At 40.4% G+C, this 27,674-nt stretch overlaps 4 protein-coding genes across 4 annotated transcripts; 2 read left to right on the top strand and 2 right to left on the bottom strand.

Moving 5' to 3' along the window:
* The first annotated feature begins 1,174 nt into the window (after positions 1–1,174).
* Positions 1,175–5,029, top strand: LOC121466654 (valine--tRNA ligase-like). Its single transcript, XM_041680454.1, is given in 2 exon segments — positions 1,175–1,259; positions 1,262–5,029. Coding segments are annotated over 2 exon segments (3,789 nt in total). The 3' UTR covers positions 4,966–5,029.
* Positions 5,030–6,377: 1,348 nt separating this feature from the next.
* LOC121466655 (olfactory receptor 1020-like) lies at positions 6,378–7,344 on the bottom strand. The gene is given in 2 exon segments (XM_041680455.1): positions 6,378–7,067; positions 7,069–7,344. Coding segments are annotated over 2 exon segments (966 nt in total).
* Positions 7,345–15,968: 8,624 nt separating this feature from the next.
* LOC121466637 (olfactory receptor 1019) lies at positions 15,969–16,898 on the top strand. Its single transcript, XM_041680427.1, has one exon. It carries the CDS (start codon positions 15,969–15,971, stop codon positions 16,896–16,898), a length of 930 nt encoding a protein of 309 aa, XP_041536361.1.
* A 5,551-nt stretch (positions 16,899–22,449) lies between these two features.
* On the bottom strand, positions 22,450–23,385 carry LOC121466314 (olfactory receptor 2G3-like). Its single transcript, XM_041679978.1, has one exon. It carries the CDS (start codon positions 23,383–23,385, stop codon positions 22,450–22,452), a length of 936 nt encoding a protein of 311 aa, XP_041535912.1.
* Positions 23,386–27,674: the final 4,289 nt, after the last annotated feature.

Here is a 27,674-nt window from a genome sequence, read left to right as displayed (position 1 = left end):
TACCTTACCTTACTGATATTCTAGGGTAAAAAGAAATGCTATGCAGCTTTCAATAAAAAGCCTGAAACACACCTATTCTTATTTGTGTGTGTATATACATACACAATCCTAAAAATAACCTGTTCAGTCTGTATAATGTTACTTGTACGTACATTTCAGAACTGACCACTTGATATTTGATAACCTTTAGTATGTTCTTCCCTGGTTAATTTTATTTCTTCCATTCTCAGAATTCCAGAGTTGCTTCGCCAACATGACTCTCTAAACATGAACTGAACAAGGACAATACAAACAGACATTCTAAAGTGGAGAGGGAGAGCCCATGAGACCTCAACCCTATGCATATCCCTTTTTTCTTGCATCTTTTGTTTCAGTTAACTCTCCTTCTCATCTTCATCCTCGTCCTTCCAGATCTGTCCTTGCTTAAACTTTCCACCCAGGTACCCTGTCACTATTTTCCTCACCAAACCTCTCCTAACCCCTCAGTAGAGATATTCTTCACCCCAATAGCCCTTTTCTTTGGGGAGACAAGATAATTGAAATAATAAACTGTTGTAATAGGAGTGGTGGGGCTGTGTCCCTAGCACTCCGACTGCCTGGCTAGCTTATGCCCCGAAATAATTACACGGACACTGTATTCTTTTAAACACTGCTTGGCCCATTATATCTAGCCTCTTCTCAGCTAACTCTCGCACCTGGACTAGCCCATTTCTAATAATCTTTGTAGCACCCCAAGGTGCGATTACCGGGAAGATTCTAGCCTACGTTCATCCTGGGTCGGAGCTTCATCGCATGTGTCTGCCTGGGACAGAGGAGCATGGCGTCTCTCTGAGCTCACTTCCTCTTCCTCCCAGCATTCTGTTCTGTTTATTCCTCCCACCTATGTTTTAACTTATCAGGGCCAAGCAGTTTCTTTATTGCTTAACCAATGAAATCAACAGATTGATATATGACACTCCCACATCAATAAACTTCTTATAAATCTAATAGAAGAAAGGGGTGGGTTCTAGTCTTAACTGAGAATACTATGAAATGTAAACCTTTTGGATCTATCCCAGAATTATTCTGACCTATTGAGTTAATGCCATCATAATATATAAGATTCAAGACATATTTGCAAAGCAGGCTTGTTTATAAAATAATTAAGGAGAGGGCACCGGCCCCTTGCACGACCATGTCCATCCTCTACGTCTCCCCTCACCCCGACGCCTTCCCCAGCCTCTGAGCCCTCATCGCCGCCCACTACCGGGAAGCAAGCAACGCCCCGGGTGGGGAGACCCGCACCCCTGCATCTGCCTGCAGCCTCCGCCGAGCAGCCGGACTCCTCTGCTGCCGCCTCGCCTGCCCGCCCTGGAGCAGGCGCCCCGCGGGCTGTGGGTGTGGGGCGCCCCGGCTGTGGCGCAGCTGCTGTGGCCGGCAGGCCTGGAGGGTCCCTGGGGCAGCCCGGCGGCCGTCCTCGTCCAGCAGTGGGTCAGCTACGCCGACACCGAGCTAGTGCCGGCGGCCTGCGGGGCGACACTGCCCGCGCTGGGACTCCGGAGTCCGGGGCAGGATCCCCAGGCTGCCCTGGGTGCCCTGGGCAAGGCCTTGAGCCCCTTGGAGGACTGGCTTCGGCTGCACACCTACCTGGCCGGGGATGCGCCCACTCTGGCAGACTTAGCTGCCGTGACAGCCTTACTGCTGCCCTTCCGATATGTTCTGGACCCCACTGTCCGCCGGATCTGGGGTAATGTGACTCGCTGGTTTAACACTTGTGTCCGGCAACCGGAATTCCGGGCTGTGCTAGGAGAAGTGGTCCTGTATTCGGGGGCCAGGTCTGTCCCTCAACAGCCAGGTCTTGAAATCACTGCACCCCCAAAAACAGCTGCTCAGCTCAAGAAAGAAGCAAAGAAACGGGAGAAGCTAGAGAAATTCCAGCAGAAGCAGAAGGCCCAGCAGCAGCCCCCACCAGGGGAGAAGAAACCAAAACCAGAGAAGAAGGAGAAAAAGGACCCTGGGGTCATTACCTATGACCTCCCTACCCAACCCGGGGAAAAGAAAGATGTAAGTGGCACCATGCCTGACTCCTACAGCCCTCAGTATGTGGAGGCTGCCTGGTACCCTTGGTGGGAGCGTCAGGGCTTCTTCAAGCCAGAGTATGGGTGTCCTAGCGTGTCAGCACCAAATCCCCGAGGGGTCTTCATGATGTGCATCCCACCCCCCAACGTGACAGGCTCTCTGCACCTGGGCCACGCGCTCACCAATGCCATCCAGGACTGCCTGACTCGATGGCACCGTATGCGTGGGGAGACCACCCTGTGGAACCCGGGCTGTGAACATGCATGCATTGCCACCCAGGTGGTGGTGGAAAAGAAACTGTGGAGAGAGCAGGGTGTGAACCGGCACCAGCTGGGCCGTGAGGCCTTTCTCCAGGCGGTCTGGAAGTGGAAGGAGGAGAAGGGTGACAGGATTTACCACCAGTTGAAGAAACTTGGCAGCTCCTTGGACTGGGATCGAGCCTGTTTCACCATGGACCCTAAACTGTCAGTAGCGGTGACAGAGGCTTTCGTTAGGCTCCATGAAGAAGGTGTCATCTACCGTAGCACCCGCCTGGTCAACTGGTCCTGCACCCTCAATTCTGCCATTTCTGACATTGAGGTGGATAAGAAGGAGCTGACGGGTCGCACCCTGCTCTCTGTGCCTGGCTACAAGGAGAAGGTGGAGTTTGGGGTCCTCGTGTCCTTTGCCTACAAGGTCCAAGGCTCAGACAGTGACGAGGAAGTGGTGGTGGCAACAACTCGGATTGAGACAATGCTGGGAGACGTGTCTGTGGCTGTGCACCCCAAAGACTCCAGGTACCAGCACCTAAAGGGAAAGAGTGTCATTCATCCGTTCTTGTCCCGGAGCCTCCCTGTTGTCTTCGATGACTTTGTGGACATGGAGTTTGGCACAGGTGCCGTAAAGATCACCCCTGCCCACGACCAGAACGACTATGAGGTCGGGCAGCGGCATGGGCTGGAGGCCATCAGTATCATGGACTCAAAGGGGGCGCTTTACAGTGTGCCACCGCCTTTCTTGGGCCTGCCCAGGTTTGAGGCTAGGAAGGCAGTGCTGGCTGCACTGAAGGAGCGGGGACTGTTCCGTGGCATCAAGGACAACCCCATGGTGGTGCCGCTTTGCAACCGCTCCAAGGATGTGGTAGAACCTCTACTAAGGCCACAGTGGTACGTGCGCTGTGGGGAGATGGCTCAGGCCGCCAGTGCGGCTGTGACCCGGGGCGACCTCCGTATCCTGCCTGAGGCCCATCAGCGGACTTGGCATTCTTGGATGGACAACATTCGAGACTGGTGCATCTCTCGGCAGCTGTGGTGGGGCCACCGAATCCCTGCCTACTTTATCACCGTCCACGACCCAGCTGTACCCCCTGGTGAGGACCCTGACAGACGGTACTGGGTGAGTGGACGCACGGAAGCAGAGGCCAGAGAGATGGCAGCACGCGAGTTTGGCGTGTCCGTTCACAAGATCAGCCTTCAGCAAGATGAGGATGTATTGGACACCTGGTTCTCTTCTGGTCTCTTTCCCTTTTCCATCCTTGGTTGGCCCAATCAGTCAGAAGACCTTAATGTGTTCTACCCTGGGACCCTGCTGGAGACGGGCCATGACATCCTCTTCTTCTGGGTGGCCCGGATGATCATGCTCGGCCTGAAACTCACAGGCAGACTGCCCTTCAGAGAGGTCTATCTCCACGCAATCGTGCGTGATGCTCACGGTAGGAAGATGAGCAAGTCTCTTGGCAATGTCATAGACCCCCTGGATGTCATCCATGGAGTTTCTTTGCAGGGCCTCCATGACCAACTATTGAACAGCAACCTGGACCCCACTGAGGTGGAGAAAGCCAAAGAAGGACAGAAGGCCGACTTCCCAGCAGGGATTCCCGAGTGTGGTACAGATGCCCTGCGCTTTGGACTCTGTGCCTACACATCCCAAGGTCGAGATATCAACCTGGATGTAAATAGGATCCTGGGGTACCGCCACTTCTGCAACAAACTCTGGAATGCCACAAAGTTTGCCTTGCGTGGCCTGGGGAAGAGTTTCTTGCCCTTGCAGACCTCCAAGCCTGAAGGGCATGAGAGTTTGGTGGACCGCTGGATCCGCAGCCGACTCACTGAGGCCGTGAGGCTCAGCAATGAAGGTTTCCAGGCCTACGATTTTCCGGCCATCACCACCGCCCAGTACAGCTTTTGGCTCTATGAGCTCTGTGACGTCTACTTGGAATGCCTAAAACCCGTGCTGAATGGAGTGGATGAGGCAGCAGCGGAATGTGCCCGGCAGACCCTCTATACCTGCCTGGATGTTGGCCTGCGGCTGCTCTCACCCTTCATGCCCTTCATCACGGAGGAGCTGTTCCAGAGGCTGCCCCGGCGGACACCAGCAGCTCCCGCTAGCCTGTGTGTCACCCCCTACCCAGAGCCCTCAGAGTGCTCCTGGAAGGACCCCGAGGCCGAAGCTGCTCTTGAGCTGGCGCTGAGCATCACCCGAGCTGTGCGCTCCCTGCGTGCGGACTACAACCTGACCCGGACCAGGCCTGACTGTTTCTTGAAAGTAGCTGACGAGGCCACAGGCGCCTTGGCATCGGCGGTGTCAGGCTGTGTGCAGGTGCTGGCCAGTGCGGGTGTGGTTGCTGTCCCGGCCCTGGGGGCTCCTGCACCACAGGGCTGCGCTGTGGCTGTGGCATCAGACCGCTGCTCCATCCACCTGCAGCTGCAGGGCCTAGTGGACCCAGCCAGGGAGCTAAGCAAGCTGCGGGCCAAGCGAAGTGAGGCCCAGCGCCAGGCTCAGCGGCTGCAGGAGCGCCGTGCTGCCTCTGGCTACTCAGCCAAGGTGCCCCTTGAGGTCCAGGAGGCAGACGAGGCGAAGTTGCAACAGACAGAGGCGGAACTCAGGAAGGTGGATGAGGCCATTGCTCTGTTCCAGAAGATGCTGTGACCCCCAACTCCAACTCTCAAAGCCCCCATGGTCCACCAACAGGGATGGCAGCAATAAAATATTTTGTCAAAAAATAAATAAATAAAATAAAATAATTAAGGAGAAAATTGACCCTTAAAGATAAATTTTAAATATAGAATTTAAAACAATATAATTTAAAAACAATCACTGAACATTATTGCTAGAAGAGAAATAAGAGCCAGGTGGTGGTGGCACACACTTTTAATCCCAGCATTCAGGAGGCAGAGGCAGATACATCTCTATGAGTTCAAGGCCATCCTGGTCTACAGAGCAAGTTCTAGGACAGGCTCCAAATGTACACAGGGAAACCCTGCCTTAAAAAAATAGAGAAGGAAACTACATATTTAAATTTTTCTCATCTTATAACACACTGGTATTTCTTGATCCATCCAAACAAATATAACTTCCAACACACACACATACACACACCACAATTTAATTTGACAAATGTTTATTGAAAACAACCTGCCTCTTTTAGGCAGTGTAACAACAGAGTTAAAATACTACGACTCTAACCTGAAAAAAAAAACATTAATAGATAAATTGACAGCAAAGTCAACAATCCCCTACTTTAGCTACAGTCCATCATTAGCATAATACCTGCTAAGATTCTTTGTTGTGTCTCATGCAGGATTTTTGACAACAGAACACATGGAAGGTCCTACCATCGAGTCACTCGGTGCTGTGCAGATCACTAAAGGGTATTTGATGGCTCCCAAAAGTCAACTAACAGTGTACAGCTGTCTTCCATGTTAGAAACCATGCCATGCTGAAAGGATTATCTTGTTTCAAATTGTAGGTCTTCCTACTGCCCAATCCACACAAAGAGACCACTGTGGAATGACAGCTTAGGACAAGAAAGAAGTAGCAGAACTCCAGAACTAAATTTCATGTAGGATCCACTGAGGTCTTTATGCAGTTTGTCATGTTTCAACTCACCCCTCATCCTGCTTTATTCCTGAAAATACATACCAATAGCCATGCTGAAAACAATAACTCTTTGTTTAAAACTCAATCAAAGACACTAAAATAAATAATTGGTAAGAAAGGAAGGTATCCATATACACACAGAGAACTGCAAACATAAGTATGTATATATACACATACATAATGAAGCAAACTGTGAAATTGCAATTATCTAAACATATACATTTTAAGTTGATCCCATGTCAAACAATTTTTAATATTTTGGTGCCACATCTCCATCAAGTATTGGTTTGATTCATGATAAGAGTACATGTAGATAATATAATACACTAGGAAATTAAGATTAAGATGAGTGTTATCTCAAATCATCTATATGCCTATAAATGTTTTAAGCAATCGTACTATTAAAAGAAACATTGAAAATACAATATAAATGACATAAGGTGAAAAAACTTAGTCTGGCCTCAAAGCACACGTTTCTGTACAATCTTCTTCACTGCCTCTTTTACATCTTTATTTTTCAAACTGTAGATGAGAGGGTTTAGCATGGGAATCACTACTGTATAAAACACAGAGACAACTTTGTCTTGCTCCATCGAGTAGCTAGAGGTAGGGCGCAAGTACATGAACAGGATTGTTCCAAAGAAGATGGTGACAGCCATGAGGTGGGAGGCACAGGTAGAGAACGCTTTGTGTCTTCCTTCTGCAGAGGGCATCTTCAGTATGGCAATGAGGATGCACAGGTAAGAAATAAGAACAATCAGAACACAGCTGATGACATTGAAACTGGAAAAAGCCATGATCACGATGCCATTAATGTGAGTGTCAGAGCAAGAGAGTTTGAGCAGGGGCGGGGTGTCACAGTAGAAATGGTTGATTTTATTAGAGACACAAAAGGACAATCTGAAAGTCATCCCTGTGTGGATGGCTGCATTGCCAAAGCCTGCAAGGAATGAAGTAGTCACCAACATAAAACAAATTCTCCCAGACATGAGAACTGGGTACAGCAAAGGATTCCAAATGGCTGCATAGCGGTCGTATGCCATCATGGCTAGCAGGAAACACTCAGTACCCAAGAAGGAGCCAAAGAAGAAGAACTGGGCAGCACAGCCATTGAAAGAAATGCTCTTATCCTCAGCCATTATCCTCAGCCAGGAGGTTTACCAGCATCTTAGGAGTGACAGAAGAAGAGTAAGAGGCATCGACAAACGAAAGGCTGCTGAGAAAGAAGTACATAGGTGTGTGCAGAGAGCGGTCCACCTTAATTAGTGCCATCATGCCCAAATTACCTACAAGCGTCACCATGTAGATCACCAGAAACAATGCAAAGAGGATGTTCTGCAGGTCTGGATTGTCTGAGAGTCCCAGAAGGATAAATTCTGTCACTTCTGTCTCGTTTTTACCTTGGACTCCTTTCACGGTTCTGACCATCTGTGCTGCAACATAAGAAAAATTGGAGCATTGCAGTATTTAGATGAATGTAGAATATAGATGATATAAATATTTATGAATGTAATGGTGAAAACATAAATGCATTTATAGAGATTTTTGATACACATGAATTATTTCAAAAATAATAAAATATTGGTACCATAGTGAAAAGTATCTTGGAACTGACATCAAGTCCAATCTCTTATAACTGAATTTTGAGTATTGGCTTCTGAAGACTTTAAACAGAATTATGATCTACTGACTTTAATTGTGCTGTGGTTAACTATTTTGAGATATAACTGTCTTCATTGTTAATGATAAAAAAATTGTAAATAAATGCCTACTACTTATAACTGAAGAAACATTGCATGCCTTCTTTAAACAACTGATTCTTTTTGACATTACATATAAAGAAGTTCAAAAATATTAAAATTCTGAAAAGTGAGTCAATAATAACAAGGAGGATCTTTGAATTTCTATATGCTTTACATTTTCATAAAATTGAGGCTATCTTCATGCAGTCACAGGATTTAAATAAACTAAACATCAAAAAGTTCAGTAATATCCTCTAATGATTAGAGAACCAGGTTTTAAGGATGTGTAAACACTCATGATGAGAAAAAAAACATCAGCAGCCAGTGCAGTTCAAACCATTACCCTGGAAGGCACAAGATCACAGAAGAACTATTACAAATCAGATTTACTACAGATAGCAATTGTTTGCTAGATTCCTTAAGCTCTAAAACCTGATTTAACAATTACATGGATGCAAGCATTAGCAAGAGAACCAGCATGATGTTACCCCTTGAAGAAACAGTCTTGATATTTACCTTATCAGTTAAAATAAATTTAGTTAGCCATACTAACAAAATAATAGGGCCATAAAACGTAGCACATAGAATTATCTAATGATGACAATGAATCAAAAGAAATTCTTTATTATAATAAAATAGAAATGTAAGCAAAATTAACACCTAGCAACATGGAGTGAAGTCAAATAGAGGAGAAAATAACAGAAAGGAAAAGGACAACTCAGAAGAGACGCCAGCCTTATCCTCTAAGCAACAGCTTCGATGAGAATGTCAACCAGCAAGAGTCTTCATGCCCATTCCAGGTGTTTTTCTTTATCTCATATTACTTAGCAGTAAACTAAGGCGGCATAGCCTACTCAGGAAATTAGGGTTCCGTGTGCTATACCACCCACTTATCACTCACAGAAAGGTGGTACTTATACTTTATAAAATTAAAGCATTACCCAATATCTTTGCTCACAGTGATAATGAAAATGGTATTGAATGCACGCAACCAGTTAGAAGAGAGTACAAAATCTGATTTTATCTTTTGTTACTATATAAAAACCTCATCAATTAGTGATGGAGTCTTGGTAGGAATTATCCCAGGAGTATCCATTGGAGTATGGGAGTTTTCAGCTAATCAGTGGTACATTTTCTGAGACAATGCACAATTGTAGTATTAGCTTTCCTCAATATGACCATTTTCCACGTCAATGATTCACTGGCACTGATAAACTGTGAGAATGGCATCTTTAGGCTCTGGAGTGATGGCTCAGGAGCTACCATCACTGGCTACTCATGCAGACAACCAGGGTTTGATTACCAGGACCTAAAAAGTAGCTCATAACAACACCAGTTCAAGGGAACCCAACACTCCTTGATACTGCACATGTGTGGTGCATAGCCATGCAGGCAGATGAAACACTCATGCACATAAAATAGAAAATAGACCTTAAAAATAATTTCATCTTCAGAAAATAAAAATAAATCAATTGCCACATTTCCAAACATAACTCCCATGAGAATAGAATTCTAACAAAAACAGTGAAAGCAGTGCCTTATAACATCTACTAATGATGAATAGAAAGTAATATTAGTTAGGACAGAAAGCATTACAATGTGCTGAATATGCTTTTAATTATGTCTGTGCACTATAAGTCCTGTTTTAAATGTCTTGGTTACGTTATTATATTGTATGCCTCTAGGATAAGCAGAGAGCAAATCTAAAGTGCAAATCATTAACTTGCCAAGGGTCACAAAGCTCCTCATTGGAGCATAAATATAAACTAAAATTCAATCTTGGTTAGTCAACTTTCGAGGTCTTTTACAATAGCGTCATCAATGCTGAAGTGGACACTGGTGCACAGAGGGATGGCAGCTCAGTTTTACGAGCCCCATTCATACTGCTGAACTGACTTAGTTACAGTGATGTCCCATATCAGCTGGGGTTACAGCTCATAACCAAGCATGTGTGTGGTCTGGGCCAATCATAATTGTTGCCCAAAATGATTATATCTCCACCTAAGAAACTATAACTTCATCTAGTTATTGCAAAATATAATCGTTTTTGTAACCTTATTTGTGAGTCATGTTCTTGAAACTTCTTTTCTTTTGTTCTTATGTAGATCCTCCCTGTGTCTAAAATGGAACAGAATACCCTCCTACCACAGTCTCTCCATGGCTGGGATTACAGCGATGAGCCGCCAAAACTCACATCCCTCCTCTCTTTTAATAAGAATATGTCCTGTTTCTCTACAATGTGCTTCCAATCTTGCTGTGATTTTGCAATCAAACCCACAAATCAGGCAATAATAAACATGTCTTTGCCAATCTACATGTATCTGAAAATAGCTGTAAGATATCCTAATGTACTTCCTACTTTTAAAATCGCAAGGAGTGGTAACTGAGAAGGCTTGAAATAAAGAAGAAGGATAATGATGTAATTTTATTACAGTCTCAAAAACAGAGAAAAAAGTGAATTTTAAAAAGCCCTGGAATCATATTACTTATTGCTGCTTATATTTATTCTAACAACTATAACTATTTGAGCAATAGAAATGGGTTAATTTAACAAACCTTCTTCATCGCTAGGAGCTTTTGGAATTTTGCGTCAGTCGGTAACTAAGGAAAATAACAGCAGAATAGACGTCACTTCAGGTCAATTCTTTCACCAAGCAGCATAATTAAAAGATTCCCCTTACTGTATGCAACTGCTTGACCTCTATTGATCTTGCTGTTTCTGTTCTATGCCTAAATTCACAAGCAAGCAAGCAATTCAGCCTCAGCAAGTATACGTCTTCCTTTTTGAAAGAGTGATTGAACCTCTTGACTCCACACAAAGAAAAATAATGAGACTTATTTCTGTCAGCTTTCCTTAAATGTGAGCATGCCAACTTACTATACTGTAATGACGTTCCTTTCAAAGGAAACCATCCGTCAGTGTGCTCCAGCTGCGTGTAATCCACTGTTGCCAGAGACTTCACAACACACCAGATAGGAGTCACACTCACTTAAAGTAACATGTGGTTCTCATTCCATGGCCTCTGGGGACTGATTTTCTCATGGGACATCCATGAAATCTACATGTCTCCTCTCTGAGATTTAGAAAACATCAAGTCTCCTTTGCATTTCTTTGTTTTGCCTTTGGGAACACAGAACCTGTTGGAGAATGATTTTTGAGTACTCTGTTCCTAAGCACTATTATTGCACATCTTTCCTGTCTCCCCTGAAAGCTGGGGCTGTATCTGCTTGGAAAATTTGAGTCCATAAAACAGCACTATCTCTAGTGTTATTTTCTACAAGAAAGCTATATACACACAAGAAGTTGGTCATTGGATAACGTTTAGGGGTGAGATGAGGAGACACTGGACAATTGAGACCCCAAGGGTTGTTTGGGGGGGATGACAGCTCCACACTGTGACTCAGTGACTATGTCACACTGGGATGCTTCCTACGCCTTTATTAGCTATATCGTCTGCAATTGCTTTGAGATGAGTGTGGATTGCTGCATTCAGTACGCAGAGATAATAAATAAGATTATACATATGCAGTTAGAAAAGAAGAAGCATAAATTTGTGAAAGAGTGGGGGACACAGGAGGTATTGGATGAGGGAAATGAAGGAGTGGAAAAGATTTAAATTTAGTCTTCAAGTATGAAAGCCTCCAAAAATTAAAATTTAAGAATCATTTTCTCACCTTTACACCCATTTTATACACATATCTAGAATCTTAAAAATCATAATTATCAAAATGCAGGATGGTGTGAGGTTTCCTTGGGAGACTCTGAAGCCATGTTCTATACATATTCAATCTGACCTGATCACTCCAGTGAGTGAGCACAGCCTGGCCTACATAGGAAAACCACTCGTGGATGGCACACTAAAAAAAAAAATCACATATTCAATGTGTAAATTTTGATGTGCTTAGATTTTTGAAACACTGATGTCATACAGAAAGTTGAATTTATGGACATACACCTCAAAGTTTTCTTTTAATTTATAACATAGCAGGATGGTCCTGCTTTTTTTTTTCTTTACCTTTTCTTCTCTTTCCTTTTAGTTTCTGTTTGTTTGTTCTTTAATTTTATTTTTTAATAGTCTTTTCTCATTTTATATACCAAACCCAGTTCCCACTCCCTCCCATCCAGGGAGGAAGTGGGTAACCAGCTGAGTTTTCTTATCTCTCTATCTTTAGCTAATGACTCATCACCTTTTCTTTAGTACCTTGATGGCATTCTATAGGAAATGGCTTTCTCAAAGGACATTTGTAGACACCGGCATAAACAGAAAACCTTCTTATTCATCACCTAATCATACCTCACAAGAGTCTTCAGCCTAGAGAAAAAAAAAGCCTGCACGGGAACAATATGGTGAGATAGTGAGGGCACCTTTAATCCCAGCACCGGAGAGTCAGAGGCAGGCGAGTCTTGGTAAATTCAAGGCCAGTCTGGTTAACATAGGGTGTTCCATTCCTGTCAGGGCATCATAGAGAGACCTCATATGCAAAAATAAATAAAAAAGAAAAAGAAATAATAAAAGATGAAATGACAGTGTTTACAACAGATCATCATTATAGCATTGTATCTTCAAATAAGCCTGCACATCTTTTTTATTATTAATCTCAGGGGATAGAGGAAGTAAAATGTCTCAGGGGATGATGTTCATCATATCTGAATCTCTAGTGGATGCAGAAAACCATTTCATAATATTTCTTCTGGGAAACAATGCGTGACTCTGAGAATTAAATACCTCCTGCCCATGGGTGCGGCAGCGGGAGGCGCAAGTGGCCCTGAAACAGACGGGGCCAGTCACAATCTGTGACTCGGTTGTGGAACACTCACTACACTGGACCCATCTGAGGAGAGAAAATCTTCCGCTGCTACCACAGGAAGAAAACAGGTCAGCTCTCTGTTGGGACAGGATGGGACACCTGCTCAAGGTGGTGCACATTGGCCAGTCTTCCTCCGAGTCCTGGAACTTCTTGGCCCCGGGTCCTTTTAATCATATCAGAAACAGCAACAATGCTCAGGCCTGTTTTAACTTTTATTTGCTGTTGGAAGTGAGAATTTAAAAACTGATAACACTAAAGATCTCCACCACACCCAATTTGCAGATCCGAAATCCACGCTCAAAAGAGCAGTTCACGGAGCTGAAACAATCACTGCAGGAGCTGTGGCAGCATCTCCAGATTCTTAATCCTTGTTCTTTTCATTTGTAGACGCCTTCATATATAGGAAATTCAAATTCAGGTGAAGAATGTAAGGTTAAAATTTGTTTTGCCAGCACTTAGTTTTATAGGACAGAGTTGTTTCTAAGTCTGCAGATTTACAGTTTTGAGATTACAGCCTACTTTCTACCCATCTTTAATTTAATTTAGAATTAAATACTCCCCCCCTCCAGAGAAGACAGCAGTTTTTGTGCAACAACTATGAAATAAACATTTGATACCATTTAAAGATTTATGAGTATGAACTTGTGTACTGAATTAAGCATTAATCGTAGTACACAGTGACCAAAAGCATTCAATATTCCAAACAAAATGATCAATGCACCCAGAAGTTTAGATATAGCCTAGCTGAGTTTTGCTCAGTATTGTTAAGGTAAATACTTTTCTTCCTATTTAACTAGTGACAACTCTTGAAGACAAATACTGTGCTGAGAACTGTCAGCAACAAATAGTCCTGGCTGCTCTTCTCTGTCCACAACACACAAAAACAAGCACTGTGTTTTGTGGTGAACGAAGCATCTTTCCATAGTCTGCTCTTTTTATTCAAATCTTGGATCTGTAAAGAGGGAGGGATGCATTGCTAACCAAAGTGTTCAATTGAGTGACACAAAGACAGTTGTGGGTCTGAAAACTAACTCGTTACAAGGTAGCGCTTGCTCCTGTAAACACGACAGTTCAGCCACAAATAACAGAACCAGTTCAGCCACAAATAACATAAAATATCTTTGCAAATTCCCTCCATGAGGGTTGTTATTTCCCAAGGAGTGTGACCCGCGAAATAATACATGAATTCAAATGCAGTAATGAGGTGAGAGTAAGTAGGACATTGTTGTCTAATTTGTTTTGGTTTGCTTCTTGATTGTTTATTGGGGCAACTACATTGAATTACAGTTGCCATAGAATACACCTGAAGCACATACTATTTGCTGTATTTTAATATATATATATATATATATATATATATATATATATATATATATATATGCAAGCATGAACTCATCATTACAAACAACATCGGAAGTCAACTCACCATAGGCAAAGGATTTCTTGGAGCTCTATGCACTGCTACTTCTTATTTAGATGTGTGTGTGTGTGTGTGTGTGTGTGTGTGTGTGTGTATTTCAAACAGTCATACATCTGCTTTCCATCACTATTAATTACTTAATCACTCATTTTATTTATTCTGTAAATGGGATAATGCAAAGTATCCAGTTCTTACGTTTTCTCCACTGAGTGTAATTACTTTTGTACTCAGCCTTCATTGTAAAGATATCAATAGTTTTTCCTGTACTTGGGTAGCGTAGCACCATGTGCGGACACTGTAGTCTATTAAGCTTGTTCCCATGCATGAACACTTTACATTTTTGATGGATGAATGATAAAATCACTACTTACGGGTTTACTTTTATAAGAGGCTAAGCACTTGCACCCTTTACACTACTACTAACCATGATTAAAACTCTGACTCTTTTACTTCCTTGTCAACACATGTGTATTATCTAAACTTCATTTATTTTAATATGCATTTATGAGTATTTTACATTTGTTTAATTTGCATTTCTCTAATATAAATACTTGAGTATTTTATTTTTTAAAGATTAAATTCATTTAAGACCAAACACTACACTCTGTGTAATCAGGAATGATGCAATTTTCTAATGAAGCTTTTTAATCTCACAGAAAATTTTAAATATGTATTCAGTTATAGTTGTGTGCGTGTGTGAGAGAGAGAAATGGGGAGGGAGAGAGAGAGAGAGAGAGAGAGAGAGAGAGAAAGCATACGCATGCACATGCTCATGTGTGCGCAGTTTCATACAGAAGTCTAAAGGGACCATAAAATCGACAGGAGCTAGAGTTACAGGTCTTTGTGAGCTGCCTGTCAGTTCTAGGAACCAAACTCTAACCTTCTTAGAGATCAGCAAGTATTCTTAGCATCTGAGCCGTCTTTTCTAACCCTCAGTTAGAATTTTCTTTTTAGATAAAGAAATTTTATGCTCTAAAAATGAGTAATAAAGAGAAAATGTAATGGATTACTTCCACAACTGTCTTTACATTTTTGTTCGGACATTACAGCCGAAAAATACTTTGCCTCCTTCTGTGTAGAGCTAGCTGCTTCTTTTCTTACTCAGGTCTCAGGTTTCTATGTGAGTTACAGATACAAACCTTTGTCAGAAAGGTGTGTCCCAAACAAATCCTTCCAGGCAGGCCTTTCCATGCTGATTCCCAGCTGATCTAATAGACATGATAGTGTGCACAGTGAAATAAGAATAAGGTGACAGATGTATGCCTGGAAAACAGGAAGCTTCTCGGAGAATATTCATCTCAGACAACTGCTTCTGTTGTGGTTGATTGTATTCTTGTAACAATTTAATGCTAAGGGTTTGACTTGGAACTGCTTCTAATCAGGATTTAGTCTCACCTACTATGAATTCCCACAGTCCCATAAATACATCACTCCCTCAGCTTCTTGTCCTTTGTTATGCAGTAAACCACGGAAAGGACAGGCAAGGTTCCTCTCTTACAGTTTATGTCTGCATCCCACCCTTTCCTAAATGACCTTCTACTCAGTCTTGTTTGATTTGTTTTAGTTTTTCACTGCCTTTAATCCTACAATTGAATTGACAGCCAACTAATCAAGGAGGGAAGCAAAGCATCACAAATGGGTATTCCTGTGTTTTGCTTCAGGGAGAAGATCATCATAGCCGTATCGTTCCTACTAGGGAATCCAGTGAATAATCACAGAGAACAGGTTAAAACCTGATGTCTTGTTTAAATGACCTCAGCTTGTTAAGGCTGTTGAAGAGGCAGAACTTGCTCACTCAGGAAGCTCAATATCTTCCACAAATGCGTGCACCTGCAAAGGATCCACAGCCTTGACAAAGTCCTCTGAGTCACCATCGTAGTCGCTGAATTGAATGAGAAGGTAGAGATTTGGGTATCGTACAAAATAAAACTTTCTTTAATTATAAAAAAAATAGTCTACAATATCCTGAGCACATAATTGCTTAAGTTGATTGTTAGCACATCCCATGACAAGAAATATACTAAATTCATTAGTAAACTAAACTTAAACACACATACACACACAAAACACTGCTTGGAGCAATGGATATAGAAAATCACTCAGTTGTGACTGAGTTCATCTTTGTAGGCATCACTCAGGATCCTCAGCTGCAGATCATCTTTTTTGTGGTCTTCCTCATTGTTTACCTGGTTAACGTTGTAGGGAATGTTGGCATGATCATCCTGATCATAACAGATAATCAGCTTCATACTCCTATGTACCTTTTCCTCTGCAACCTCTCCTTCGTCGACCTGGGCTACTCCTCAGCCATTGCTCCCAGGATGCTGGCTGATTGCCTCACGAAGCACAAAGTTATCTCTTTCTCCAGCTGTGCCACCCAGTTTGCTTTCTTTGTGGGTTTTGTGGACGCCGAGTGCTACGTCCTAGCTGCCATGGCATATGACCGGTTTGTGGCCATCTGCAGACCCCTCCACTATAGCACTCTCATGTCCAAGAAAGTCTGCTTGGCCCTGATGCTGGGCTCTTATCTGGCGGGCCTAGTCAGTTTGGCGGCCCACACTTCCCTCACATTCAGCCTCAGTTACTGTGGTTCCAACATCATCAACCACTTCTTCTGCGAAATCCCGCCACTCCTGGCTCTCTCTTGCTCAGATACCTACATCAGCGAGATATTGCTGTTTAGTTTGTGTGGGTTCATTGAGTTCAGCACCATCCTTATCATTTTCATCTCCTACGCTTTCATCCTCATTGCGATCATCAGAATGCGATCAGCTGAAGGCCGCCTAAAGGCGTTTTCCACCTGTGGGTCTCACCTTACTGGAGTCACCCTGTTTTATGGTACAGTCATGTTCATGTACCTGAGGCCAACATCCAGCTACTCCCTGGACCAAGACAAGTGGGCTTCAGTGTTCTACACCATTATCATTCCCATGCTGAACCCCTTGATCTACAGTTTGCGAAACAAGGATGTGAAAGCTGCCTTCAAAAAACTGATCGGAAAGAAATCTTAATAATTACCGGAAGTTAAAATCTGGTGGTAGACAGATAAATGGTAGACAGAAGGACGGTATCATAACATGCTAAATGTAGAATGTCACTCAAGTTACCATCTTCTTGTTGAACAAACTTGAAAGAATTTTCTAGAACCTTTTGCAACCTGAATCTCTTCTAGTTTCTACAACTACTATGATAGGTGGAAGTTATCTCATTTTACAAACAATAAAATTAAAGCACCAGCAAGTCAACCAACTTATCAAAATGAATAGAACATAAAACTGGTCCAAGGGCCACACTTCACACGGCAAGCATTCAAGTTATGAATTACATAGAAAACAACCCATATGAAGATTCTGTGACTATTTAGCTGTGTAATCTTAGTCAAGTTAGTGATTATCTTTAAAAACAAGTTACCTTTTATCATAAAAATTCTTTAGAGTTGTTTGAGCATTCAACACCTTCTTGTAATGTTTTTGATCAAATCCACCCCATTTCTTCCCCTCCCATTCCTTCCCTATCTGTTTCTCCCTTCAAAGTTCATATTCCCCCTTTTTAAAATGGCTGAGTCCACTTAGTGATGCCTACATGTGCAGTCGTATAAAACCATCTGCTGGGGCATGGGCAGCCTCTGAGGCACTGCTCTCCTAAAGAAAACTTATACTCCCTTCCCCAGCACCCATTAATCGCCAATAGCTCCTAGTTTGGGGGTGAAAGTTCATGACCCTCTCTACTCATCCATGCTGGGATTCTGTCTGGGTAGATCATGTGCAGGTCGTGTATGCACAACCACAGCCACTAGGAATTCATGTGTGCACCTGCTCTATCATAGCCAACAAATAATGTTTCACTACAGATGTCCACTACCTTAGAGTTTTAGAATCCTTCTGCTTTGACCTGTGACAATCCTCGAGCCTTGATAAGACTGGCTGTTTCTAGAATAATAGTTCAGCGCTAAATTGGAAACCTTGTAACATTTTACAGCATCTACTTCTCCACTACTAGGTTCCCACCATGTAAAGCACACCACTAAGGTGAGACCCACAGGTGGAAAAAGCAATTATACTTCTTTTGATTTATAAATTACATACCCATATTTATGTTGGTCAATGATCACACCACCAATGAGTGATAAGCTGAAGATGAATACTTTTAATTTTTTAAATTGTTTCTAATGAGCTATGTATATTTCTCTACTTCCCTCAGTTCATTCCATTTTTATGCCGTAGTTGCAGATAGAAGTGTTTCTAGCTAAAGTACACAAAAGTTGTGTATATAACTTCAATCCTCACACTTTTAATCTCAGTCCTACCAGCTCTGTCAGTTAAATCTCTTGGTATCTGTGTACTTCAATTTCTTTATCAATAGAAAAAAGGACTATATTTATATTATAATATATTATATCTATCATATCTCATAGTTAATAGATCAATAAATCCTATATATTTGAAAAAACTAAGAGCTGTTTTGATTTGAAAATAATCATAAAAATGGTAAATATGTTGATCATATTCTCCATAATATATTGTAAAATTTATAATCATCGGTTTCTTTAATACAAAAACTAGAGTTTGTATTACTTTCTTAGTGGCAGTAAAGAAAAAAATTGATGGAATGGGTACAAGTAGAGATAGCAACATGATATAAAACTGAGATTCAATTGTACTTGTTCTGTATTTGAAGTATATGCCCTCAGGAAGAATATTTCAAACAATCAATAGTTAAGATTGATGGAAAATATAAGATACACAATTTTATGAAGTTTAACTTTTTAAAAACATACAACAAATGCAAATGTCTAATATCACAGGAAAACTATTGATAAATATTAAGAATCACAAAGTTCTATATTGATTCACAAAACAACAGTGTATTTTCTCCAGAGATAAGAAAAATTTTATGAATTATAGGGCATTTTAATCATCTTTAAATCTTGAGCAAAAAGTTAAGGAGAAGAAAATGAGGCAGAGAATTACACTAGTGAAATAAGGTACAGAGTCGGAGACACTTGGGCTCCATGTGCACCTTCATTATCTGGCAACATTTAAAGACATGAAGCTTATTCCTTTGGAAGAAAGGAGTTTATATCTTGTGCATAGTAGAGAATAGATTCTCTGCTCCCTGCAATCATGTAAAATAGCTAATCCCACAGCACTCTGCCCTCCAGAAATCTATGCATTATCTTAATTGGACTTCATTACAGCATGAAGTTTTTGCTCTTTATAACTCTTCATATGTTTGAAGAAAGAAATTGGAGAGGATAGCAAGACAAATACCAAATATTAAAACTACCGAGTAAATTGATTAGACTCTTGATTAGTTGCTTTGCCTTTTTCTTTTACTTTACAAATATTTAGATTTTGTGTTTATAGTGACTACCTACATAATTAGAGCTGTCTTTTACTGATTGTATGTGGCCCTTGAACTTCAGTAAAAGAAATATTTGTATTATATATACTAGATATTACTAAAAAATGAATTTCTATCTTTTATTTTTAGTCTAAAGTGAGAATAAACAAATAGGAAACTCTTTTATTATAGCCTTTGCTGGAGAGGCTGTGGAGGAAGGGGTACCCTCATCCATTGCTGGTGGGAATGCAATCTTGTGCAACCACTTTGGAAATCAGTGTTTCGGTTTCTCAGGAAATTCGGGATCAACCTACCCCTGGACCCAGCAATACCACTCCTGGGAATATACCCAAGAGATGCCCTATCATATGACAAGAGCATTTGTTCAACCATGTTCATAGCAGTATTATTTGTAATAGCCAGAACCTGGAAACAACCTAGATGCCCCTCAATGGAAGAATGGATGAAGAAAGTATGGAATATATACACATTAGAGTACTACGCTGCGGTAAAAAACAATGACTTCTCGAATTTTGCATGCAAATGGATGGAAATAGAAAACACTATCCTGAGTGAGGTTTCCCAGACCCAAAAAGATGAACATGGGATGTACTCACTTGTAATTGGTTTCTAGCCATAAATAAGGGTCACAGAGTCTACAATTGGTGATCCTAAAGAAGCTAAGTAAGAAGGTGAACCAAAGGAAAAACATATAGTTATCCTCTTGGCTATGGGAAGTAGACAAAATTGCCGGGGAGAAAATTGGGATCTTGGGGGTGGGGTGGGAGGGGGGTAAGGGGAGATGGGGAGAGAAAAGTGAGAAGGGGAGGATGGGGGGAACTTGGGGTTAAAAAAATACCAATCCAAATTTCCACTCCCTTCTCTCCTTCCACACACACTCCCACTTTTCGCCCCTCTAATCCTAAGAGAGAACAAAGCACCCTGCCCTGTGGCAAGTCCAAGGCCCTCCCTACTACATCTAGGTTGAGCAAGGTATACATCCAAAAAGAATGGGATTTCAAAAAGCCAGTACATGCAGCAGAAACAAATCCCAGTGCCACTGTCAGTGGCCCCTCAGGCTGCCCCAACTGTCAACCACATTCAAAGGGAATAGTTTTGTCCCATGCTCTTCCACTCCCAGTTGGAGTTGGTGAGCTCCCATTAGCTCAGGCAAACTGTCTCAGTTGGTGAACTCCTCATGGCATTGACCTCCTTGCTCAATAGAAGAGCAAGAAGAGAGATATCTTGATTGAGGGAGTCATTATTGGGTTAGCAGGAAACTCTAACAGAAGGAGTTTATCTCTACATGAGCAGCAAGCTAAATGTAGACTTTACTGTTGGTTATGTTTAATACCAAACTATATTTGACTATTCTCTCAATCAAAATAATTTTTTTTTCATTAGAAACGCCACTGACTTAAAAATGTCCAAAATACAGAAAACTGTATTTTCACCAATATGCAAATTTGGGGAGATTGTATGAACATTGGGGAGTTAGCCCTTAATAAATCAGAAACAATTCAAGACTTATATTTTGTCCCATCAATCTTCAGAATGTGCACATCATAGTAATAATACCGTTCACTGTTCACCAGGACCATTTGTTCATGGCCTAACAGCTCCTGCCTTCCTGGCCACCTCTTGCTGTTCTCATTGTTTCCTATTCCTGGTATTTTTCTTACTTTCCCTCTGCTGAGACAGCTATTCTATTCCACCAGCCTGGCATCTTTCCTTCTGGTGCTGATTTGAAGCTTAGAGGAGGACACTCTGCCTATTGCTGTGTGTCATTATCTCTTATGATCATTTTCTCAAAATCGCATTCATTCCAATGCAATAGCTGTCAGTACACACACACACACACACACACACACACACACACATATATGTATTTGTGTATTATAAATAATTATAAAAATATCTCATTTTAACTAATATTATATCACATAGTCATTCAACAATAGGTTACAAGGGAATTAAATTATTGATTAGTCTAATATATGTATGTATATATAGTCTTTAGTCTTTAATTGAAAATAGATTTTTTCATATAATATATTCTGATTACTCTTTGTCTCCCCCATCTCCACCCAGTTCTTTTCCACAGCCCTTCCCACCCAGATCCAAACTGTTTCTGTTTCTCATTAGAAAACAAGCCCACATCTAAGGAATAATTATGAAATAAAAAATAAAACAAAACAAGTCATAATATGACAAAACAGACAGAAGTAAAAAAGCACAAGAAATGTATTCAGACAGTGACACACAATTACACACACACAGGAAACCCAGAAAAACATAAAACTAGATAATATATGTAAGTTAAAAAGAAATTTTCTGACAGAACAAAAGATGAAAAACTTTCAAGCAAGCTGTTGAGCTCGATTTGTGTTGGCCATTTACTGCTAGGCATGTGCCCTACCCTTAAGAGTAATTGGTTTCCCTGACAAGACTCCTTTCAAGAAAACAATTTTTCATTTGAAAGTGGTTATTAATTAGAACCAGCTATGGGGTTGGGGGTGGGGGTCTGTGTCCACATCTCTCAGCTCTAGGATCCCAACTAGTAAAGACCTGTGCAAGCCATGTGCATGCTTCTTCGGTCCCCTGGAGTTTCTATTTTCTGTCTTCCTTGGTATACTCCACTCTCTCTGGCTCTGATACTTTTACTGCCTTCTGTTTTGTAGGGTTCCCTAAAGCCTGAAACATCCCATTAAGCAAGGTCTTATATATTGAGATAAACATGAAGTCTGAACTGATATGTAGACTATGAAGTCCTATCTCCAAGGAGACTATAAGACTGTCAAAATTGTGGAATCTTCCATCAGAAAGACATAACTTATACTACTACATGTGTTGAGAATTTACATTTCTTTTATTAAAATTATTTACATTCTCTAGGCAGAGGTAAAAAGTTTTATCTTGCTGACAATTTCAATTAATTCATTGTACAGCCTGATTCAGGAGATACACACTTTACCAGTGAGTAACAAAATGCATTCATTCAATAAATGCAATTGTTTTGACACAATAAAGCCCTGCTGTGTACTTGGAAGAAAGATTTAAAGATTTAAAAGATTCCTATTGCTTCAGATGGATTTCTGTTTCTTATGAAGGGTCATGAAAGAGCTGGTGATCTAAGTATTTTTTTTATTCTCTCTCTCTTCAAACTCAGCTGGTAATTATTTTATATTAACAGTTAAGCACATGTCCCCTTCACAGATTTTATGTTTTCTGTCTTGTGATAGCTCTTCTCAGAGACCCTTTCACATCCTGGTTCCTTAGGCTGTATATTAGTGGGTTGAGCATAGGTGTTACTACAGTGTAGAACACTGCAATGACCTTGCCACCAGCCCTGGAGGATTTTGACTGGGGTCTCATATACATAAAGATGGCAGTTCCATAGAATAAGGTCACAACTGTCAGGTGGGAGGCACAAGTAGACAGAGCCTTGTGCCTCCCAGAGGCTGACCTCATTCTGAGAACGGAAAGAAGGATCCGGGCATAGGAAACAATAATAAGAAGGAAAGGGATGAACACGATGATGATACTGAACACAAAAACCACCAGTTCAGTGAGTGAGGTGTCAGTGCAAGCCAGCCTCAGAACTGAAGGAACCTCACAGAAAAAGTGGTTCAGGACATTCGGTCCACAGTAGGGCAAACTCAGTGTGAGAACATTGATAACCATGGAACTCAGGAAGCTACTGGCCCAAGAAATGGCTGCCAGCTGGACACAGGTGCTTTGATCCATAATAACAGTATAATGAAGAGGGTGACAAATGGCCACATATCTGTCATAAGCCATGACACCAAGAAGAACACACTCAATCATTCCAAAGGAGAGTGAGAAGTACATCTGAGTAGCACAGCCGGCAAAAGGGATGGTCTTCTTACTCCCCACCATGTTGGAAAGCATCTGTGGGACATTGGTGGATGTGTAACAGATGTCCAAAAAGGACAAGTTAGTGAGGAAGAAGTACATGGGGGTCTGCAGGCGAGGTTCTATCTGGATAATAGTGATGATGATGATATTCCCCACCACTGACAATATATAGAAAAACAAGAATACAAAAAAGAGAATCAGCTGTATCTTGGGATCAGATGAAAGCCCCAGGAACACGAACTCAGTCACTGTGATGTTTATTTTCATATGATCCATCTTGTCCAGCCACCTCCCTTTTAGAGAATCAGGCACGCCCCTGAAACCAAGTTCCTAGCTGGGCATTACTTCAGACCAGTGATTAAATAAAATAGTGAAAGATCTTAGTGTTGGATGGGATCTTATGTGTCTGAAGTTGAGTGCAATTGGGAAGATGCCTTCAGCTTCTGAAGAGGGTTTTCAGATGAAATCACAATGGTAAATTCATAGCTCGATGTAATTATCAGAATTATTGTCATTTCTAAAAGAGCATTTCATTTTGTCAGCCAATAATCACTCCATATTCTATTCATTCTTCAGATCCTTTGTCATAAATCACCTACTTCAAAGTGATCTGAATCTGGTTTTCTTCCACAGCTAACAAGAGAGCAGGAGGGAATAGCATTCATGGAGACAGGAATGAATGCCACTGTTGCATGCACAATCACCTGGTCACTAAGTAAAGACCAAGGTGGCAGCATAGGCCACCTCAGAGTTGTCGTGCTATGTCTTACACTGCACAGCCACCCCAGACAGAGAAGAACAAGGATGAATCCCAGATAAAGCAGGCATGAGCCACATTAATATCTGTCTCTCCTCATTTCCCAACCTTCATGCTGTGTGATATGGAATGGCCTGATTATGTTTAAATAATAATAATAATAATAATAATAATAATAATAATAAATAACAACTTATGAGAATTTAAGGATTGAAGAAAATATCTGAATAATTGTATGTAACAATAAGAAGTAATACAAAAAAAAGTCTAATGCTGGTAGTGCTAACAAAATATGATGATGCCACCTTTACCTGGAATTCACATCCAATATTATAACCATTGGAAATAAATAACATTACTGAAAAGGAGCTAACCCTGTTAAAATTGGGGGAACATTTTACTGAGAGGTCCTTAGCCTCTTCCCATTTGCCCTGAGGAAATCCACAGTGTTGTATTTAGCTCACCTCATTCCAGCCCAATTAAGAGAAACAACCTAGAAGTATATGAGATAGCAAAGAAATCTTGAGCACAGACATTGCTGAGGAATATTCGTCAGCCATTCATCCATCCTTTTCTCTATCCTGTCTTCATTTTCTCATTTCCTTTTCATGTATTCCTTTCAACAATGTTTTGATAGTCACTTTGTATCAGAAGACATCTGTAGTTAGTAGATACAATAAATACTCTTGATCCTCTAAATGAGCGGGTTGTCCATGGAACCTTGTGAAGAGTGAAGTTTTCTGGTGCCTGAAGACGTGTTACATATGCTAAAGAAGCTTATTCACAAAAAAGTGTTTATAGGTCATGAAGTGGCCTCAGCTTGCAAAATATCCATTTGCATGTACCGTTCTTAGAGATATTTCGAACACTTGAACTTAAAGTTTTCAGGTAAGATAGTAATTTGAAGTGATGTTACGATATCTAGACTGTGAAATCTGGGAACTAAAGCAAGGATGGACTTAGAAAGTGCTGAGTTGCAGGTTTCTTTTCATCTTAGGAAACAGGGGAAAGTGAGAGTAGGGGAAGGTTTTCAGGCATCTTTGCAGATCCTCCACAAAGCCCTTAGACCTTATATTATAAACATAAATGTTAGTGTGGTTGTTAGAAGTGATTACAATGGCAACAGATGGCATCCCTGGTCTCCTCAGTAGATCAGAATTCTCTATGGATAATAGCATGGTGACACACAGTCAGGAGAGTGGATGACTAGGGTTTCAGAACTCTGGAGGGTCTTCTTCCCCATGTGCCTGGCTCCTTCACACACTTGGCTGAGAGGCCTTACACCTTCATATCACCAGTCTGTGCCTTGTTGAGCTCATCTGTAGATCTGGACAAAAATATCATCTATTTCAAATATTTGATGTGTGACCAGTAAATTTAATGAGATACTGAATGCAAACACAAAACAAAATTAGGCCTTGGTCATGAGTGTTCAATATATGAAAACTCATTGTAAAATCATCATGTAATATGACTCACATTATAGAACTCTTAGATCTACAGAATAAAAATTGATGACAATCCTAAAATTATAAAGGAAAACTACATCTTTGACACATGAAATACTTTTGATTTGCATTTATATGATTTAACTATTTATTAATTATCTGAAGTTCTTGGATAATTACATATTTGTTAGAGGATCATACAATAAACATGCATAGGCACACCATTGTCAGTATATACTAATAAAATCATATCAAATTTATAGTTTCAGATCTTTAGATATGTGTTCACAAAATTGAGTGAATGTAAAGAACGTCAATATTTTGGGTAAACTTCTAAACACACTACATTTTAAAGTGTCACATAATAGGACAATCCCTTAATTCCTGCTTGTGCAATTTGCCTCAGAGAGCATCTTTAGTCACTTATACCTTCAACTGTTACAAACATCTATAAACAACACAATTGTAGAGCTATTGTGAGTAGGAACCAACTCTCTAACTACCTGAACACACAGTTGTGTCCCATTCTCAAAAAGAAGGGAGAAGTACTTAAAAAAATCAGTTGAGTTGGCATCATGATTAGAAACCAGAATATGTGACTAAATTATGTTTTTCCTAAGTAAGGTTCATTGGCATTATATAACACAAACCATCCAGCATATACATGCTACCATGATAAAGTGGGTAACAAATGTCTGGATATCTTTACAATCAGTCAGAAAAGTCTTGTGTACCACTATTAGTTCAATAACAAAACCAAATATAGATGAAGGTTACACATGAACCTCAAACATAAATGTAGTCAGTACGTTTTCTGATTTAATCAAGCTGTTTATTACTTACATTTGATTGTTAGATTTGGTGGACATTAAGGTTACTTTTGATTTTTTTTTTTTTTGGTAACTACTTCTCTCCAGGGAAAATTTTGCCAAGTAATATATTGTAGTGATTAAAAGAACAAATTCTGGAAAAGAAGACAAGAACATGAATGATGACCCTAATATTTTATACTGCATTACTTGGGCAAGCAGAGTTTATTTCTGTCCTATGATAAGTGAGAACTGTGTTAGTATTAATTTATGAGATGGTGTAGATATTACTAGAGAATATGTCCAGAAGCTTAGCAGAGTATTTAATATAGAACTTTATAAATCACAACAAATAATATTTTATAGATCACAGGTTGACTCAATTTGCTACAAATATTGTTGTTCTTTCTATGGTTATTTGTTTAAACAAAAAATCTCATGTGAAACAATCTTTCCTTAAGCATCATGTGTAATTCAGGTCAACCTTAAGCTCCTGATCCCTGCCTCTCTAGCTCTCAAGTGCTGTGATTATAGGCACACACTACTGCATGCAGATTACTAAAATCTGAATTTGATATGATCATATTATTAATATTTAACATATTACTCTAAAGGCACTTAAAGTCTACTTTGGCTCATATACACCTTGTTGACAAAATGTGTGTTTTACTTTCATGGTTTATCTGTTCCTCAAAACTGACATTTATTGTTACAAATAAAATATAAGAGCAAAGTAGTTTAAGGGCTAAAATAGTAGAGATTACCTCATAAAACATTCGTGAATGTAAGAAAAGTTAATCTATTTTAAAACCAAATTTCTAATGAATTCATCACTGACATGAAAATTATGCTGGAAAAATAATCACTGTTTGAACAAGTAAGGATATAATTAGTAGTAATTAAATGTTATATATTGATGTTAGATTACCACTTGTCAATAACTGATTTCTTGAACCAAAATGAATATTAAAATGTGGAAAAGAAAGAGGAAAATGTGGAGCTCTCAGGAAGGAAAAACTTAAATCAACAAAAAATGTCTATGAAATACTATATGAACCAAAGGAAGTATATAACTTCCCCATGATAGACATTTACTTTTCTAAAAAAAAAGGAAATCTGACCATATTGCTACCTACTATGCTCTTTATTAGAGTTGTAAATACTTAAATTTCATCTTCACGATACCTTACTTTAAATGCAATAATGTTGTAGATCACAGAGGCTGTTTAAATCTTTAGAGGATTATTTAAACATAGATAATAATCTATATTTAATTCCTAAAGATAATACTAATTACTGATTATTATAAATATTAATTTTATACCTCAAAATCTACTGCACTTAAAACTATCGGTACAATGTATCCCAAATCATAGGAAATTCATGGAAATAATCTTTGATATACCTGTCCTCTCCACCTATAAATGTAAAGAAAACTCTTCAAGGGATAATGCTGGTGAAATTCATGAAGTAAGTACAGATTTACAGAAGTGACACTGTAATGATAGTACTGCTAGATTGCAACCCAGCCCTTTTATATAATGAAAGAAA

Source organism: Microtus oregoni, unplaced genomic scaffold (assembly GCF_018167655.1).
Source record: "Microtus oregoni isolate MIOR12 unplaced genomic scaffold, Mior012 000033F_ref0000390, whole genome shotgun sequence".
Lineage (NCBI taxonomy): Eukaryota > Metazoa > Chordata > Mammalia > Rodentia > Cricetidae > Microtus > Microtus oregoni.
The sequence above is the reverse complement of the archived record's forward strand: the minus strand, read 5'-3'. Positions and strand labels throughout refer to the sequence as shown.